Genomic DNA, 16,939 nt, shown 5'->3' with positions numbered 1-16,939 from the left:
AGTATGTGCAGTTAGTTTTTTAATTTATGGATTTAGAAATCAAACTAGAAACTGTTATTTTATTTTTAATTCCAGTTCATTCCTAGATCATAGTTGCTCCAATGCTTATATATACAGGAGACACAAGAATACCTAACATTCAGGTAGTGCACACACACTCGTATCACATATCCCCATATAGAGAAAGGATATTTCATGTTTACTAGCATGTTTTTCTTGCCATGACCAGAAAACTCTGTCAAACATGTGACTTAAAAAGAAAGGTAAAACTGAACAGCCATAAGATTTGTACTTTATAAAATAAAAGCATTTTACAGAAAACAAGCAAGAGAATAAATATTCAGCAAACAGAAAGCTGTAGTACATATATTAAAACTAGACATGTTAGCCGACTCCACTGTAAAACTTGGGCCTCGGCTATAATCAAGGCCCTGCTTACTTACTTATCATTACTTACAAACCCGAGCACACAATAAGATCTCAAGATGGAATCATAAGCAGGCTGGCAATGATTAACAAAATAACAGTTTGGGGGGTTTGCTTTGCTACAGGGCCCCGAAGCTGTGGAATGATGTGCCTGCTACTAGAAGAGGTACCCCTCCCGGCTGAAGACTCTCAACTTCAGTTGAACGTACCCTAAGAACAGCCATCTAGCCATCTCTATGAAGAGGATTACTTGTGTTGTATTTGCCCATTTTTTGACACCCACTGCACACCCAACCTTCCTGAAAGGAGGTCTGTCTGTGAATGGCCTTTCCCAAGATTTACTTGTCTACTTAGGGAGTCAAGGCTGGGTGGCGGACAAAAACCTTGCGTGATTTTGGGCCATAAAATAAACAAATTGTTCTTGTTATTGTGTTGTTATAGTGCCATCAATTAATCAGATGTACTGTATATACTCGTGTTTAAGTTCGGTCTTGAAACCCAAAAAATCGATCATAAAAAAATCAGACCCAGACTTGTACGCCCATTCAAAAATGCGACACTTAAATTAGAATTTTTTTTTTTTAAAACATTTTCTTGCCTCCTCCAATCTCGCATCAGTTTCTCAGATGCATCGAATTTTGCTGCAGCAGCGCAGCTACCAATTTCTTTTGCTTCTTCAGTGACGTTTAATTTAAAACCAGCTTCATATTTTCTTCTGATCGAATGCTCCATCGTAGATAAGGGATGCTCTTACGATAAAGGTGTATGAGGGTGTGAAATACAAAAAACACAAATCAGTGCAAACGTCGCTTTGGAATAGTTTGGGTCTAACCGTGTGGTCACGTAGACATGAGATAGAGAGAGAGAGAGAGAGAGAGAGAGAGAGAGGGGTTAGGAGCACACAACTGATACAGTGCATTGCCGTATCCGTGCTCCGTGATTACTCTCTCAGGTGGGCATTAGAAAATCATAATAGCTTGGACCAATAGCGTGAGTCTTCCGCATTCAACTTATACGACCAACATTATATAATACCAGAAATTACACTGTAAAATCAAGTCAGTAAATACTTTACTGTATACAATATTTGTATTTTTTAACAAGTGCAAATATTATTGTCAGGCAGTGTGGTCTACTGGTTAAGGCTTTGGACCTAAGATTTCAAACCCACAGGTGGTAGGTTCAAATCCTGCTACTGACATCATGTGAACACGAGCAAGTCACTTAACCTGTATGTGATCCAGTCAGAAAAAACAAAAGAAATTGAATCAATCTTATTATTTCACATGTGGCAAGTTGCCTTGGATAAAGGTAACTAACAATAATAAATAACAATTATCACTTTATGTTGCTGCTTATTCTTGAGCATGCTATACACAACTATCCATGAATAAAACATTCCTGCATTAGATTAACTCCTGCTTTTTCTAATAACTTGGCTTTTACTAATAGTCATTGTAAAATACAAATCTACAGGAAAGTGTATATTCTTTTGAATTTAAATTAGTACATATTATTATCAATATTAGATGTTTATGTCATTAACTTAAGTATGTCTTTCATGTTTTTTGTCAGTTGTAGGTGGTCTCACTTTAAAGTCTGCAGGTGTGAATGTACTTGTGAAGAACTTTTTGAGAGCAGGGGAGTGGGGCATCCCCAGTCAAAGTATGCATACACACATGTAAATGTAAACCATTTCAAAGGGCAGGGGTGTGTGTCCCCTTTCTAAGTCCAAAGATGACCATATATATTATAATGGAGAAGCTTGTGTGAGACTCAGAAATCTGAACTGTCTTTGAAGACTTGTCTTGGAGGATACCACTTCCGTCTCTACTTCTCGCTGCCTCCCTCTTTGCTTCTAGCAAAGAAAGACCTATACTCAGAGCCACAACTCCTGGCATTCTCACTGGAGCTGTACAGTGCTTGCTAAAAACCAAGTTTCACATCTTCCTTGCACTTCACCAAACTTTGTCCTTCCATTTAACACTTCACTTACAATACACACCATGAAAAAGTAAGACACAAAAAAACAAATTTTTTCCACTAACCAACATAGACAAATATCAAAAAGGAACTGAAACAAAACAGAACGTATCGATAGAAATACAATAAAATCACCAATGTGCTTGAACAAGAGAGCTGGATCAGATGATCTGAAAACGTTAATGTTTCAGAATAGTGTAAGGAAAAAAAATCTATATATATCAAAATCAAAAAGAAAAGGTTTATGAAAGAGGTCACATAGTTTAGCAAAACAAAAGTAAGCAACTCTACTGTGCAAGAACAAAAACAACATTTCAAGGAAACTGTTGACATTTTTTGTTTAACATGTTCCAAAAAGTTAAAAAGTTTCCTTGAATATGGTTTAAAAAAAAAAAAAAAAAAAAAAAACACCCTCAAACCACCACAAAAACATGTTTCACCTTAAAACTTCTCACCCAAGTACTCCCACAACCACAGATCTTCCACAGTACAATGTAAAACCATAAATGGCAGTGGTAAGGGTGATGAAAGGCTGTTGTTTATGTGTACTTAACTATAACACCCACAAAAGAAAATATAAAATGTAAAAGCATCTCAACATAATTTGTATAGGCCGTTTACCATGTGTCAAGTGCACAGAAGTTGTGCCAAATGCTAACTACAAAACAAAACAGACCTTTTCTTGAAGTAGCAGGTCAATGGAATATTATACAGACACATCACTGTTTACCATGCTTGTCTGTCTAGACAGGTAAAGGGGCCCAGCATCCTCTTATGTTTTGCCTAAATAATCCTGGCAGGGTCACATTCCTTAAATATTCTTAAGAATCGCCTTAGTCAATGGGTGGGCCTCTCTGGCAGTGTCTTAAACTGGTTTGAATCCTACCTGGCAGGGAGAAAATTCTTTGTTAGTTGTGGTAATTATAACTCAAAGACACATGATATTCTATATGGTGTTCCACAAGGCTCTATCCTGGGTCCGCTGCTCTTCTCAATCTACATGCTTCCATTAGGTCAGATTATCTCGGGACATAACGTGAGCTACCACAGCTATGCTGATGACACACAGCTGTATTTATCAATAGCACCTGATGACCCCAAATCTCTTGATTCGCTAACACAATGTCTAACCTGTATCTCAGAATGGATGAATAGTAACTTTCTCAAATTAAATAAAGAAAAAACCGAAATCTTAGTGATTGGCAATAATGGATACAATGAGGCTATTAGAAATAAACTGGATGCATTAGGATTAAAAGTCAAATCGGAGGTAAAAAGCTTAGGGGTAACCGTTGATTGTAATCTGAATTTTAAATCGCATATTAATAAAATCACTAGGACAGCATTTTTTCACCTAAGGAACATAGCAAAAGTTAGACCTCTTATATCATCGAAAGATGCAGAGAAATTAGTTCATGCGTTTGTCTTTAGTCGGCTAGATTACTGTAATGCACTCCTCTCAGGACTACCCAAAAAAGACATCAATCGTTTGCAGTTAGTGCAGAATGCAGCTGCTAGAATCCTTGCCAGGAAAAGAAAATCCGAACACATTTCTCCAGTTTTGATGTCACTACACTGGTTACCTGTGTCATTCAGAATTGACTTTAAAATTCTGCTTATGGTTTATAAAGCTTTAAATAATCTCGCCCCGTCTTATATATCGGAATGTCTGACACCTTATATTCCAAATCGCAACCTCAGATCCTCAACTGAGTGTCTCCTTAGAATTCCAAGATCAAAACTTAAAAGAAGTGGTGAGGCGGCCTTCTGCTGTTATGCACCTAAAATCTGGAATAGCCTGCCAGTAGGAATTCGCCAGGCTAATACAGTGGAGCACTTTAAAAAAACTGCTGAAAACACATTACTTTAACATGGCCTTCTCATAACTTCACTGTAATTTAATCCTGACACTCTGTATATCCAATTCATTATAATAACTATTCATTCAAAATTTGTACTAACCCCTACTCTCTCTTCTGTTTCCTTTTCCGGTGTCCTATTGGTGGTGGCTTGTGCCACCACCATCTACCCAAAGCACCATGATGTTCCAACAATGATGGATGGATTAAAAGCCAGAAGTCTGTATAACCATCAGCATAAAGTGACTCCGTGAGAACCCTAACTACAAAGAGGACTATTTCATTTATGTTAGGTAGAATGCCCAAAGGGGACTGGGCGGTCTCGTGGCCTGGAACCCCTACAGATTTTATTTTTTTTCTCCAGCCTTCTGGAGTTTTTTTTTTGTTTTTTCTGTCCACCCTGGCCATCGGACCTTACTCCTTTTTATGTTAACTAAGGTTGTCTTATTTTAATTTCTTATTTGTCTTTTATTCTTCTTTTCTTCATTATGTAAAGCACTTTGAGCTACTTTTTGTATGAAAATGTGCTATATAAATAAATGTTGTTGTTGTTGTTGTTGTTGTAAATCTTCAATATTCCTTTTAAAAATTATAATGCTGTTCAGCACTGCCAATCTATCGTTGATGTTTTTTATTTTCAGTCAACAAAAACACTCATTTATAAACGGAATCCATTATGTACACAAAAGTGCTATATCAGTACGTTTCTTAAGGACAAACAAGGAAGTGCAATTGCTTTGGTTCATGCAGATTTTGCTGCACTTAAAGCAGACATTTATCTTACTGTGTTTAAACAAACCATTTAAAAGTATTGAAAAGTTATATATCACTGGACACTGGGGAACATTTTATATATAACTGTTGTCCCATTACATAAATGAAGGCAATCAGGCTGATCAAAGTAATGATAATCTAGCAAGCTTAACATGCTTCACAGGTAAATCGATGAGGTATATTATATTATGTAATATACCTCATCAATCTCTCTCTCATATATATATATATATATATATATATATACAGTAATCCCTCCTCCATCGCGGGGGTTGCGTTCCAGAGCCACCCGCGAAATAAGAAAATCCGCGAAGTAGAAACCATATGTTTATATGGTTATTTTTATATTGTCATGCTTGGGTCACAGATTTGCGCAGAAACACAGGAGGCTGTAGAGAGACAGGAACGTTATTCAAACACTGCAAACAAACATTTGTCTCTTTTTCAAAAGTTTAAACTGTGCTCCATGACAAGACAGAGATGACAGTTCAGTCTCACAATTAAAAGAATGCAAACATATCTTCCTCTTCAAAGGAGTGCGTGTCAGGAGCAGTGACTGTCACAGAGATAGAGAGAAAAGCAAACAAATCAATAGGGCTGTTTGGCTTAAGTATGCGAAGCACCGCGGCACAAAGCGGTTGAAGGCGGCAGCTCACACCCCCTCCAGGAGCAGACAAAGAGAGAGAGAGATAGAGAGAGACAGAGTTTGTTTTTCAAGCACAAATCGAGGGTTTTAAGTATGCGAAGCACCATGCAGCATGTCGTTTCAGGAAGCAGCTGCACAAAAGATAGCAACGTGAAGATAATCTTTCAGCATTTTTAGACGAGCGTCCGTATCGTCTAGGTGTGCGAACAGCCCCCCTGCTCAATCCCCCTACGTCAGGATCAGAGAAAGTCAGCGCAAGAGAAAGAGAAAAGTAAGCTGGGTAGCTTCTCAGCCATCTGCCAATAGCGTCCTTTGTATGAAATCAACTGGGCAAACCAACTGAGGAAGCATGTACCAGAAATGAAAAGACCCATTGTCTGCAGAAACCCGCGAAGCAGCGAAAAATCCGCGATATATATTTAAATATGCTTACATATAAAATCCGCGATGGAGTGAAGCCGCGAAAGGCGAAGCGCGATATAGCGAGGGATTACTGTATATATATAAATCCTAAGCCTAAAAGTGCAATGATTTTATGTGACGTTTTTATGTCACTTTTTTGTCACGCTTTAAATCGGGATTTTCAGATTATTATTCTGTTTTTAAATTATAAACTAAAAAATATCAACAACTCGCATCCCGTGAGAAGAGACTTTGTGCCAAGAGACTTAACCATGCCCGGGGCCGGAAATAAAAGACAAAGAGTAGATAACAAAGACAGCTGCTGTACAGGCTTTTAAATGTTCGAAGTGCCGCATGAGATGAAGGTCATGTGGCACGGCAGCAAACCAGTAGCTGATCAAGCAAAGAGGCGGTTTAAAAAAAAAAAAAAAATGTATTGGTTTCCCATTGTATCACTGTTTAAGGAGGGTTTCGGAGGAGCGACCGCTTCTCCTTGGGGTGCATTCAGCCCCCTTCTTCACAATACGAGTGGCAGAGACGTGAAGTGGCTGGCACGTAGCACAGAAAAGGGGGGGTTGGCAAGCAAAGCGAGCAGGGGGTAAGCCCCCTAGTGTGTGTGTGTATAATATATATTATACATACATACATTCAAACACACGTAGGATTAACTTAACTTGGTATGGAAAAGACATGCAGGTTATAATTATAACAATAGCTTTAACAACTCAGTAGTTTAAGAAAACAACACAATAAATACAGATAAATACAAACATTAATAAATAACACTAGAATAAACTGTGTTTTTTATACTCAGCTGTAAACCTACTTTTGCCCACCCCTGCATATACTGTATATTTTTTTGTGTATTTCACTCGATCCCATGTGAGTGTCCTTTACTGGTATTTTACGAGGGCAAGACAACAACTATCCACACTTTTGTCATATTTTGTTTGGGTTGTTGATACAGCTTTCCCCAAGCACATCTGGAAACATGCTGTGTCTGTGGTCACATTGGAAAAGTTTCAACCTTTGATCAGTCAGTTTCTCTTGTTCTTTTCTAGTTGTACACATGGCCCCTCCACTCTGCATTTGCACCAGTGAAGAAGAGCAACAAGCAGTAATCTACTTTTATTCATCAGTTCAGGTACAGATGCTCAATATTGCTGTCTGTACTGGACGTGGACGGGCATGCCGATCCTTCTTCGTGCTCAACACTTCTATTACCATTTTTGAACTTCTCAATCCATTCGTAAACGCTTTGTGGTAAAACAGAGTATCCATATTGTGCAGAAAGCCTTCTATGGATTTTGGCTACAGTATACCTTCAGCATATAAAAAGCAGCTCTCACTGGTTGCTGTTCTTCTTTGGTGCAAATGCAGAGTGGAGAGGCCATGTGTACATCTAGAAAACGACAAGAGAAACTGACTGATCGAGGTCGAAACTTTACCACTGTGACCACAGACACAAAATGTTTTATACTGTGCATGGGGAAAGCTGTTCAACGAACCCAAACAAAATTGTCACAAAACTGCAGTTTTTGACTTGCGCTCATATTACTGCAACTGTTTTGAGGGGGCCTGCCAGTAAGAATTTCATTGCACTATGAACCCATTACAGTAAGCTTGAACATGTACTGAAAAGACTAAGCAACACAAGGCAAGAATAGGTCTATGAAACGGCATCACAATACAAGTTTGCCACCAATATTCAGTCACAGACTTTACTAATTTACTAATCATAGTGAGGTGTGGACAGTCACAGTGTGGGCACATTGATGAATGCAAGACAGGTACCCATAGTGAAACTTTCCCAGCATTTCAGTCATAGCACTCTGTGACTAGCCACAACAAAAGCAAACAGGTCTGGTTTTGTCACAAGCCATAGGGGCAAAATCCTGTGCGTGAGAATACACAGTCAATGAGTGCTCATTTAAAAGTACAATCCATTCAATGCACACAAACAAAGAAGAGAACAGTAATATCTAAAAGAAAAAGAGTAGCCAAAAGGAGCAATGTCACTTCAAGAGAAAAAGGAAAACAGGTGTACTACAACGCACATCATGGAACTCTGGAGCCAACGCAAATTTTTAACTATGTTATTCATCTTCGTCACTCGGTCGCAAAGCCTACAATAGAACCTCCTCTTAAATTATCCTCTTTATTTAACTTTTCCACAAAGTGACTACATTCCAGCATTTCCATGTTTTGTACCTACCTATTCCAATCTCAGATGTGGCTAAAGTGGACCCTTTCATGCAGTAGGTGTGAGGCAGGAACCGACCACAGATAAGACAGTAACCCCCAATAACATGACCCCTTCACACAAATTTTTTTGTACAGTTGCCATTTGACCTTACTCACTCATCTTTAAACCACCATCATACAATCTGAGCAGGTCTGACCTCATCTCACTGCCACCTGTAAACCTGGCATTGACAGTACTGTTGTTTAATTACTGCATATGTATGTATTTATAATACCGATTGTATTTATAATAGGGAGCTTCTGTAAAATGTTAAATTTCCCCTTGGGGACAAATCACTCTCTCATATCTCTCTATCAAATAAAAAAATCTTGGGATGAGGCAAGACTTTTTCAGAGAGACGAGACATTTTCAGAGAGATAATTTCAAGTCCCGCAAGATAAGACTTTGTGCCAAGAGATGAACTGAAAACCTAACAGGTCCAAGTGGAGGACAGAAATAAAAGACAAACAGTAGAAGAAGAAAAGACAAAGAGTAGAAGACAAAGTAGAATGTCGTAAAGAGGTTCAAAACGTTGGAGTGATACACATGCAGAGCAGTTTAGAGATTATGAAAGTACTAAAATTCAAAAGTCTTAAAAAACTGATAGTAAACATCGCAGTAGCGCTAACAAACGGAAATTATTACTTGGTGAAATAATGAAACAGCGAAAGGAGATCAAATATATGGACATAGATGATATAACAGAAGTATGTAGATATTGTTTGGCTTTGAAGTTTAAGTCGGAGACTTGTTGATCGGCTAATTCGTGTTACCATCATGGAAATGTAGTGTTTCTTCCCAATGAAGAGGCGTATTCGCGAGAAAAAAAAAAAGACTTTTTTATTTGGTGAAAATGAAATCCACACACTCTACAGGCAAAAGTATCTGAATCTACAATAATCTGTTCGTGTTCGCATCATTCAATGCTCAAAACATAGATTTACACGATTCAGGACCATACGTTATGAGAATCTGTGGTCCCACAACAATTAAAGCTATGACAAGTTTAATTTCAAAGAAACCACAATTCGGTCAGGTTTATATTTACGGGAGAAGCAATGCAACATGGAATCGAAAGAGTTAAATGTTTGGACGTATTAGAAATTCTACAGCCAATATGGATACAAATCCATACGTCCAAAAGTATCGCACTTTTCATGAAACTTATCTGAAAAACACAAAGACGTTTTCTTGGATTTCTATAAGAATATGAAAGATCACGCTCACTTATATAATAAACCAACATGTGACGAATTGTCAGGGATAATGGTTTCGAAAAACAGAGATATCAAAGACAGAGTTGATATTCGTGTTTATCCAAAAGCATAGCACGATTGTTGTAAGCAGCAGATCTGGGAAAGAACTAGCACATAGGGCCCGCACGGGGTTGCCGAGCAAAGTGAGCTGGGGGCAGAGCCCCCCCAATATATATAAAATCCAACGTCTGTATGTCTGTCCACTTTTTACGATAGAACTACTTAACGAATTTAGATTGGGTTTTATTTCTACAATTTGCTTGAACATTCTGCTTGATTATGCGACTTCTCTCATTGGGCCCAGTATAATAGTTTGCTTGCTGTACCGATTTATTTGCACGAATACGAGAGGGATACAGCGGGCCGAGGGGAGGTGGGGCGGGGCCCTCCTCACTCGCACGCCAGCCTCAGAGCGTACCTTACATCTGCTTAGCTCACGAATGAGAGAACTACTTAACGGATTTACATCATTTTTTTTTCTAGAATTTGCTTGAACATTTCGGTTGATTTTACGACTTCGCACTAATCCGAGAGAGAGGCTGCAGGCTATGGGAAGGGCTGGGAAGTGTGACGTCAGGAGTGGGGAGTTGGTCTACCTCTGCGTTTTGGTGTGTACCTTGCCTCCGCCTAGCTAGTGATACCTTTTTGTTTATTAATTTTTAAAGTTTGTCCTGTTTCACTACTACACGGGCGGAGCCGCAGGGGACGGCTAGTAAAGTATAAAATTCACACAAACAATGACTGGCCTGGAATATCAATTTATTCTTCTAGGGCTATTAGGCAACAACACGTATCATCTTAACACCATACTGCCCCAAGGTTAATTAAAGTTTTCTTCAAAACATAAGAACTGATACGTATTGTTAAGATCTCAAAACCATAGCCTTTCAGGAAGATGACTTATTTACCTCGGCAAATGGGCACTGCTATATGAATGACAAGTGGAAGTTACCTCTTTATAGCTCATGCTGAACGTCTCCACTTTAAAAACTTGCAGCATTTGATAACTGTAACTGTAACTGAAAAAAAGGAAAGCAATGGATGGGCAACCTTGTGCAGGGTTGCTTCCTGCCTTGAAACATCTGCTGCCAAGAGACTCCTCACTAAAAATGTATTGAATAAAACAAATACAAAATGGATGGATATAAACAGATTACAAATCCCAGCAACAAATCAGACGCACACCTGTATTAGTTAGAAGCTTAAATCAAAATGATAAATCTAACGCATTTAACTAAATAAGGAGATCAATTAATTGGGAGTGTTCACACAATTAGCTTGCATGGACAATCCTGACAAACTGTAATCCTTCAAACTGAGCGTGTACAATGTAACATAGCTGCACAGTAAACACAAAATCACAATCAGCCCCTCAGTAGATCTTGAATCATTCAGAAATCTCTAGAGAGAACACCATACCAAGCAAACAGATCTCATGTTTGAATTTCATCCAACAAAAAATGTCCACCACTTTAAGAGTAACTTTATTTCCAATTCCTGAAGCTCCTTACTCCTATATTGAAGCTGCATCAGGTGCAAATCACTAAAGTCTTACACAGTGCTAGTGTATTATTACAGAGCACACTTACTCACACACTCAAAAATACAAGGCCAATTTACAGTTGCCAATCAAGGGCAGAGATGTGCTACACAAACAAAAAACTGAGCTACTACATGAGGAGGCATACTTATGAACACAAATCAAAGCAAAAACATGACCACATTACCTATACAGCAGCCCCCCAGGGGGGATGGACCACGTTAAAACAGTCAGGAAAATCTTTAAAGAGTAATCTACACAAGCAAATTTAAAACAGTTGTGGAGCTTCCTGCTGAGCCACCCCATATCAGGTTAATTTGATGATCCTCAAAGACCTGGGGCCTTATTTATTAAAGCTTGTACGGAATTATCCTTATTATAATCCCCCTCACTCACTGTCTGCTTATAAATTACAAATTGCCTTAAATTTGTGCACATATGAACAAGCATGTCACTCCACCCAAAGATCATCCTTAGTTATCCTTATCTGGTAGGCTATAATGTCATACACGTGGTGACAAATCATCCACAATTAACTCTGTTAAAATGATAAATGAAAAGAGTACATGATCTGAATCTACACTGAATGTTGGCCAAGTCTAATCACATTACTGTGTTTATTCTCTGAAGGTGCTTGTAAGGTAACATGCATGCAATCCATAACATTAATCAGGTTAGAGAATCCCTTGTTCTGCTCAGATAGATCTATAGATAGATAGAAGGGAAAGGCACTATATAATAGACTGATTGATAGATAGATCCATAGATAGAAAAGACACTAGATAGATTGACAGCTTGATAATAATCAGACCTTGAGATCTTTCCTCATCTTTCCCCAGAGTGAAAACTGATGAAGACACTTAAATGAGAACATTCATTTGAACTGGAAGCAGCTTAAGATACTCTGAATCGGTCTGGAAGCCCCTACACACGAATAACAAGTCGGCTCACAGCAGAGCTCTCCAGGGTGGGATGCATCTACTGGCACAGGTCCATACAGATGCTCTTGGTCGCTGATAACTGACTGTGAGCCATAAAGTCTTAGCAATCTGTGAAAATGACCCCCCTTTACAACAACATTGGTAAAGTCCTTTAGTAGAGCAGGTGTTGCCATAGATTATTCACTGAACATACTACAGCAATTATGATGTCAGGCCAGTGAGGTGAAGGTCACATTTAAATAAGTGATACCGGAAATAGAGACACAAATGTGGTGTTTCATGATAGTCCACAGAAAAATCAATACAATGCATTTCCATGTTTTAGTCACAACCCTACTGCTTGCTCTCAATAGTCTTTCTACATTGCTGTTCCGCTAATGTATATCAATATCCTTAGGTCATTGTCATTCTTATTTTACCTTTATTTGCTCAGCAGACATTTTTATCCAAAGCGACTTACAATAGAGGTCAACATAACCGTGTGAACATCAGTCTAGAGGACTGTTTAGGAACAAATGTTACAGTTCCAGGACGAGGGTACAAAAATGCAACAACCAATGCCATGTACATAGAAATTTACCAAAAAATGCAACAACCAATGTCGTGTAGATAGAAATTTACCAAACAGGAGTCTTCAGATGCTTCTTCATTTATTTTAGTTGTGGTATATTGTTTTTCCTTAGGTGTTAAGATTTTTGTTTTTTACTCAGGTTTAGTTTAATCTAATGGATTTTGTATATTATTGCTTTCATATAAGTGTTTCTCCTTACTGGGGAAGGAAAAAAATTGAAATTGATAAAGTACAGCATGTACAAAATGAAAGGTTTGTATGGATGCTTTTTAATTTGCATACACTAGGACATTTTTGTGGCAATTTTGGGTTTTAGAAATCCCAATTAAGATCTTATCAGTTTATATGATTGTATTATAAAATGAGGTATCTCTTGCGGATTTTAATTTCTGCCCACTTAAAATTATGACACCAGCGTGTTAGTAGTGTCACAGTAATTTTCATTTACATTTAGACTGCTAAATTTCTTTGGGCGTATCATTTCTGCAATGCATTATTTTTCAATATTAATTTAAATTATATTTGATATTGTTATAAAACTATACTGTAGTTACTCTTTATTATGAATTGCTCCAGCAGATTATGACGTATGCCTCATAGTTACGACTTTTATCTACTTTTATTTTGCATTTATAGCTCTACCTGATTTTTTTACTTTTATTGCTTTGACTAGTGTTTATATTTGATTAAGTTGAACCTAAAGTTGATATTAATGAAACTATATTAAGATCGAGCCAGCTTTGTTAACGCCATTTAAAATACCACCCAATATACAATTTAAAGCTTTGCGTGCTAACGTATGTGGATATGGTGCGTTTTTGGACTGGAATTTGCTGGCCTGCACGGCTGGCAAAAAGCGAACACGAGAGGTTATCACAATAACAAAAAAGGGTAATTCGTACCCGAAACCTTTGCTTCTTTGGCAAAAAGTGCCTCTTTAATGCGGTGCATTGGCATAATGAACCAGGCGTCCTCTGTGTTCGTTAAGGCCAAGGCTCTTACCACCGTGCCTTGCATCATACCAAAGGAGAAACCCCGTACGATTTGCACCTACCTGCCAGTCCGCCGCCGCCTTCTCCGTGTCCCTTCCTCCTCTGCAGGATGAAGTAAGGGTTGGCTCTCTCGGTGAACCACAGCGCGTTGGCCAGCAGTACCTCGTCGGGATGCACCCACATCTTCACAGGTGGCGTCGTGGATGCATACGCGCTGCGAAGGCAAAAACAACAGGAGCGTCCGCGTGAAGCGCGAGATTACATTACGACATTACCGGGGCCCTAACGTGACCAAGGACAGTGTGACTCCCCGATAGGCGACAAGTGCACGAGGATTATGGCCAAATAAATAAATATATAAAGTGCCGTTCTCCGCCGACCAGCGCACACCCTGACCGGAGCCGCCTGCAATCCCCGCTGGAATCAATGACACGGAGCTACGCACTACATGGCTCGAATCATCAGCTAATGACTTGCCAAAGCCACAAAGGTATAATAAAACAAAGAGCAGCCTGGGGGTGGGCGTCCGAAGGCGAAATAAACAAAACAAACCATCAAAAAAATAAAAGGGGGCGACGGAGAACCACTCAACCCCCGAGCTAGCCGCAATATCAACAAAGCGCGTCACGGGGCTGCAGCACGCTCCGCGCGTCACTGGGATTAGGAGGTGGGGGCGTGTCCTGCTGGGCGGGAATGGGCGGGGCAGGCAGGTCTGCCGTAAGGAAGGTTTTCACGCACAATTTGCATTACTATGGAAACACAAACAGTGAAGGCCGGCTTGTCAGGCGCAACGTTTTTTTTTACATATTTGTATTGGCTTAATCTCCTTAAATGTAGTGAGTGCTGTGGCCTGGGGGAGCACAGATCCAAATTGCATCGGGCGCAAGGCAGGAAACAGTCACTCATACATGTCTTGAGGGGTGAGCAGAAAGTTTCTGAGGCTAAGATACCTTCAAAAAGAAAATTCGTTGGATAAACTTACTACTTTTACTTGTAAGTGTAACAGTTGAGTCTGTATCTTTGTTTTTTATGTTTCTTCTGATGCATGCATCTGAATATCCCAATGGGATTAATTAAATGTATCTAATCTTATCTATCCATCCATCCATTATCTAACCCACAAAATCCTAACTACAGTGTCACGGTGGGGGGGGGTGTCTGCTGGAGCCAATCTCAGCCAACACAGGGCGCAAGGCAGGAAGAAACCCCGGGCAGGGCGCCAGCCCACCGCATACTCTTATCTAATAATAACAAAAAATCCCATTAATTATGAACTGAGTATAATTCCAACAAGATTGAACAATGTAATTCACACTAACTTACAGGTCAGGTGAAGTTGGGGAGCATTGCACTGGTGCAGCGTATTGTCACACACACCACATGGATCCTGTTTGGCAACCCCCCATGCAGACACGTGATCCAGACCCACTCTCCAGAAATGACCCTCTATCTGCCGCAGCCAGTTGTTACGTGGACGACCTCTTGGCCTGGTCCAGCCACTCGGGTCCTCAACAATGAGGATCCTGCGAGCCGGATCACCCTTAGGGAATCGCGCCACATGGCCGTAGTGCTGTGACTGACGCTCCCTCACAATACAGGCAATGTGCCTCATTCTGGACTCCATGAGCAACCGCTCATTTGACACAAAATCAAACCAGCGGTACCCAAAGATTCTCCAAAGAGACACAGTACTGAAGGAGTCCAGTCCTTGTCTCAGGCCACTGGATAACGTCCATGTCTCACAATCATATAGCAAGACAGGAAGCGCCAGGACTCTAAAGACTTGGACCGTCATCCTTTGGCAGAGATATCAGGAGCGCCACACACCCCTTTCCAGCAACCTCATGACCCCCCCCCCCATGCTCTCCCAATCTGTCTACTGACTTCATAGGAAGAGTCACCAGAGACATGAATGTCAATGCCAAGGTAAGTAAACCTCTCAACAAAGTCGACACTCTCCCTGCAGACAGACACATCGCTGATGGCTGTGTCCAAGATGTCATTAAATGTCTGGATCTTGATTAATGAATCTTTATTTACAAGGTCAACTTAATTTAGTAAGTGATTCTTAAATTTGCATAATCCAAAACTGGGTTGCAGGGGCCAGATCATATCCCAACAGCACTGAGGGCAAGGCAGGGAATATTCCTGGACATGGGGTTAGTCCATCCACCCACACACCACCTGAGGTCAAAATGAAAATGCCAATCAACCTATAATGCACATTTTTGGGGATGTAGCAGATGTGATTTTGTGTTAAGTCGTAGGGGTGACTTCTGTGTGTGTGAGAGCTGAGAACCAATGAGTGCTCATCCAGAAGTACAATCCATACAGTGCAGCAATAAGGAATAATGAAAGGTTTTGGACATTGCAAACAGAAAGGAGGCTCATCATCTATGTGATGTCTCGTGTTTTACCTATCACGACAGCACGGCCTGCTCTACCATTTTTTTCTGCCCTAGGCAAAGCTGTAAATGGCGCCCTGCCATCCTCTTTGCTGTGAGTGGAATCATCACATGACTTGTACATGGAAACCTGGAGACACGAGAGGGGACAGTGATATATGGAGGGTTTAAACACCAAACAGTGAATTAAGAAATCAAACTTGCCAGGGGGATTTCTTTTAGAGACATCTGTTCATAAGACTGTCTAAGAAAAATATGCTCATGAGGGGTGACATGTAGCAATTGGGCTGTACTAGCAGATTTTATTTATCCATCCATCCATTATCCAACCCGCTATATCCTACCTACAGGGTCACGGGGATCTGCTGGAGCCAATCCCAGCTAACGCAGGGAGGAAACCCACGCAGACACAAGGAGAACATGCAAACTCCACGCAGGGAGGACCCGGGAAGTGAACCTTACTGCGAGGCAGCAGCGCTACCCACTGCGCCACCATGCCACCCGATTTTATTTATTTAGTTTTAAATGTAACATTTCTGTCAAGTAAAAAAAAAAAAAAATTTATTATCTCCATTCATTTTGGGGTGGCATTGTAGCTCTTTATTTGTGTCACTAAAAAAAAAAACCAGGTACCTTATAATAATGGTGACAGTTTATATGCAATTTTTAAGAAGGTAGTTCTTTAATCTATACATTTCATTTAAATTAATTTAAAAAGGTAGTTCTTTAGATAGATAGATAGATAGATAGATAGATAGATAGATAGATAGATAGATAGATAGATAGAGTTAGGTCCATAAATATTTGGACAGAGACCACTTTTTTCTAATTTTGGTTCTGTACATCACCACAATGAATTTTAAATGAAACAACTCCGATGCAGTTGAAGTGCAGACTTT

At 39.7% G+C, this 16,939-nt stretch overlaps 1 protein-coding gene across 2 annotated transcripts in view; it reads right to left on the bottom strand.

Annotated features, from left to right (window-relative positions):
- The window catches only part of tbc1d9 (TBC1 domain family, member 9 (with GRAM domain)), a 109,564-nt gene extending 95,272 nt beyond the window's left edge, over window positions 1-14,292 (bottom strand). For both annotated transcript variants that reach the window (XM_051928109.1, XM_051928110.1), the window contains exon 1: window positions 13,698-14,292. In XM_051928109.1, coding sequence (XP_051784069.1) covers window positions 13,698-13,818 — 121 coding nt within the window. In that variant the 5' untranslated portion in view covers window positions 13,819-14,292. The remainder of the gene's footprint in view (window positions 1-13,697) is intronic.
- Window positions 14,293-16,939: the final 2,647 nt, after the last annotated feature.

Source organism: Erpetoichthys calabaricus, chromosome 5, assembly GCF_900747795.2.
Source record: "Erpetoichthys calabaricus chromosome 5, fErpCal1.3, whole genome shotgun sequence".
Classification (NCBI taxonomy): Eukaryota; Metazoa; Chordata; class Cladistia; order Polypteriformes; family Polypteridae; genus Erpetoichthys; species Erpetoichthys calabaricus.
Note: the sequence above shows the minus strand (reverse complement) of the source record. Positions and strands in the feature narration are given on the sequence as shown.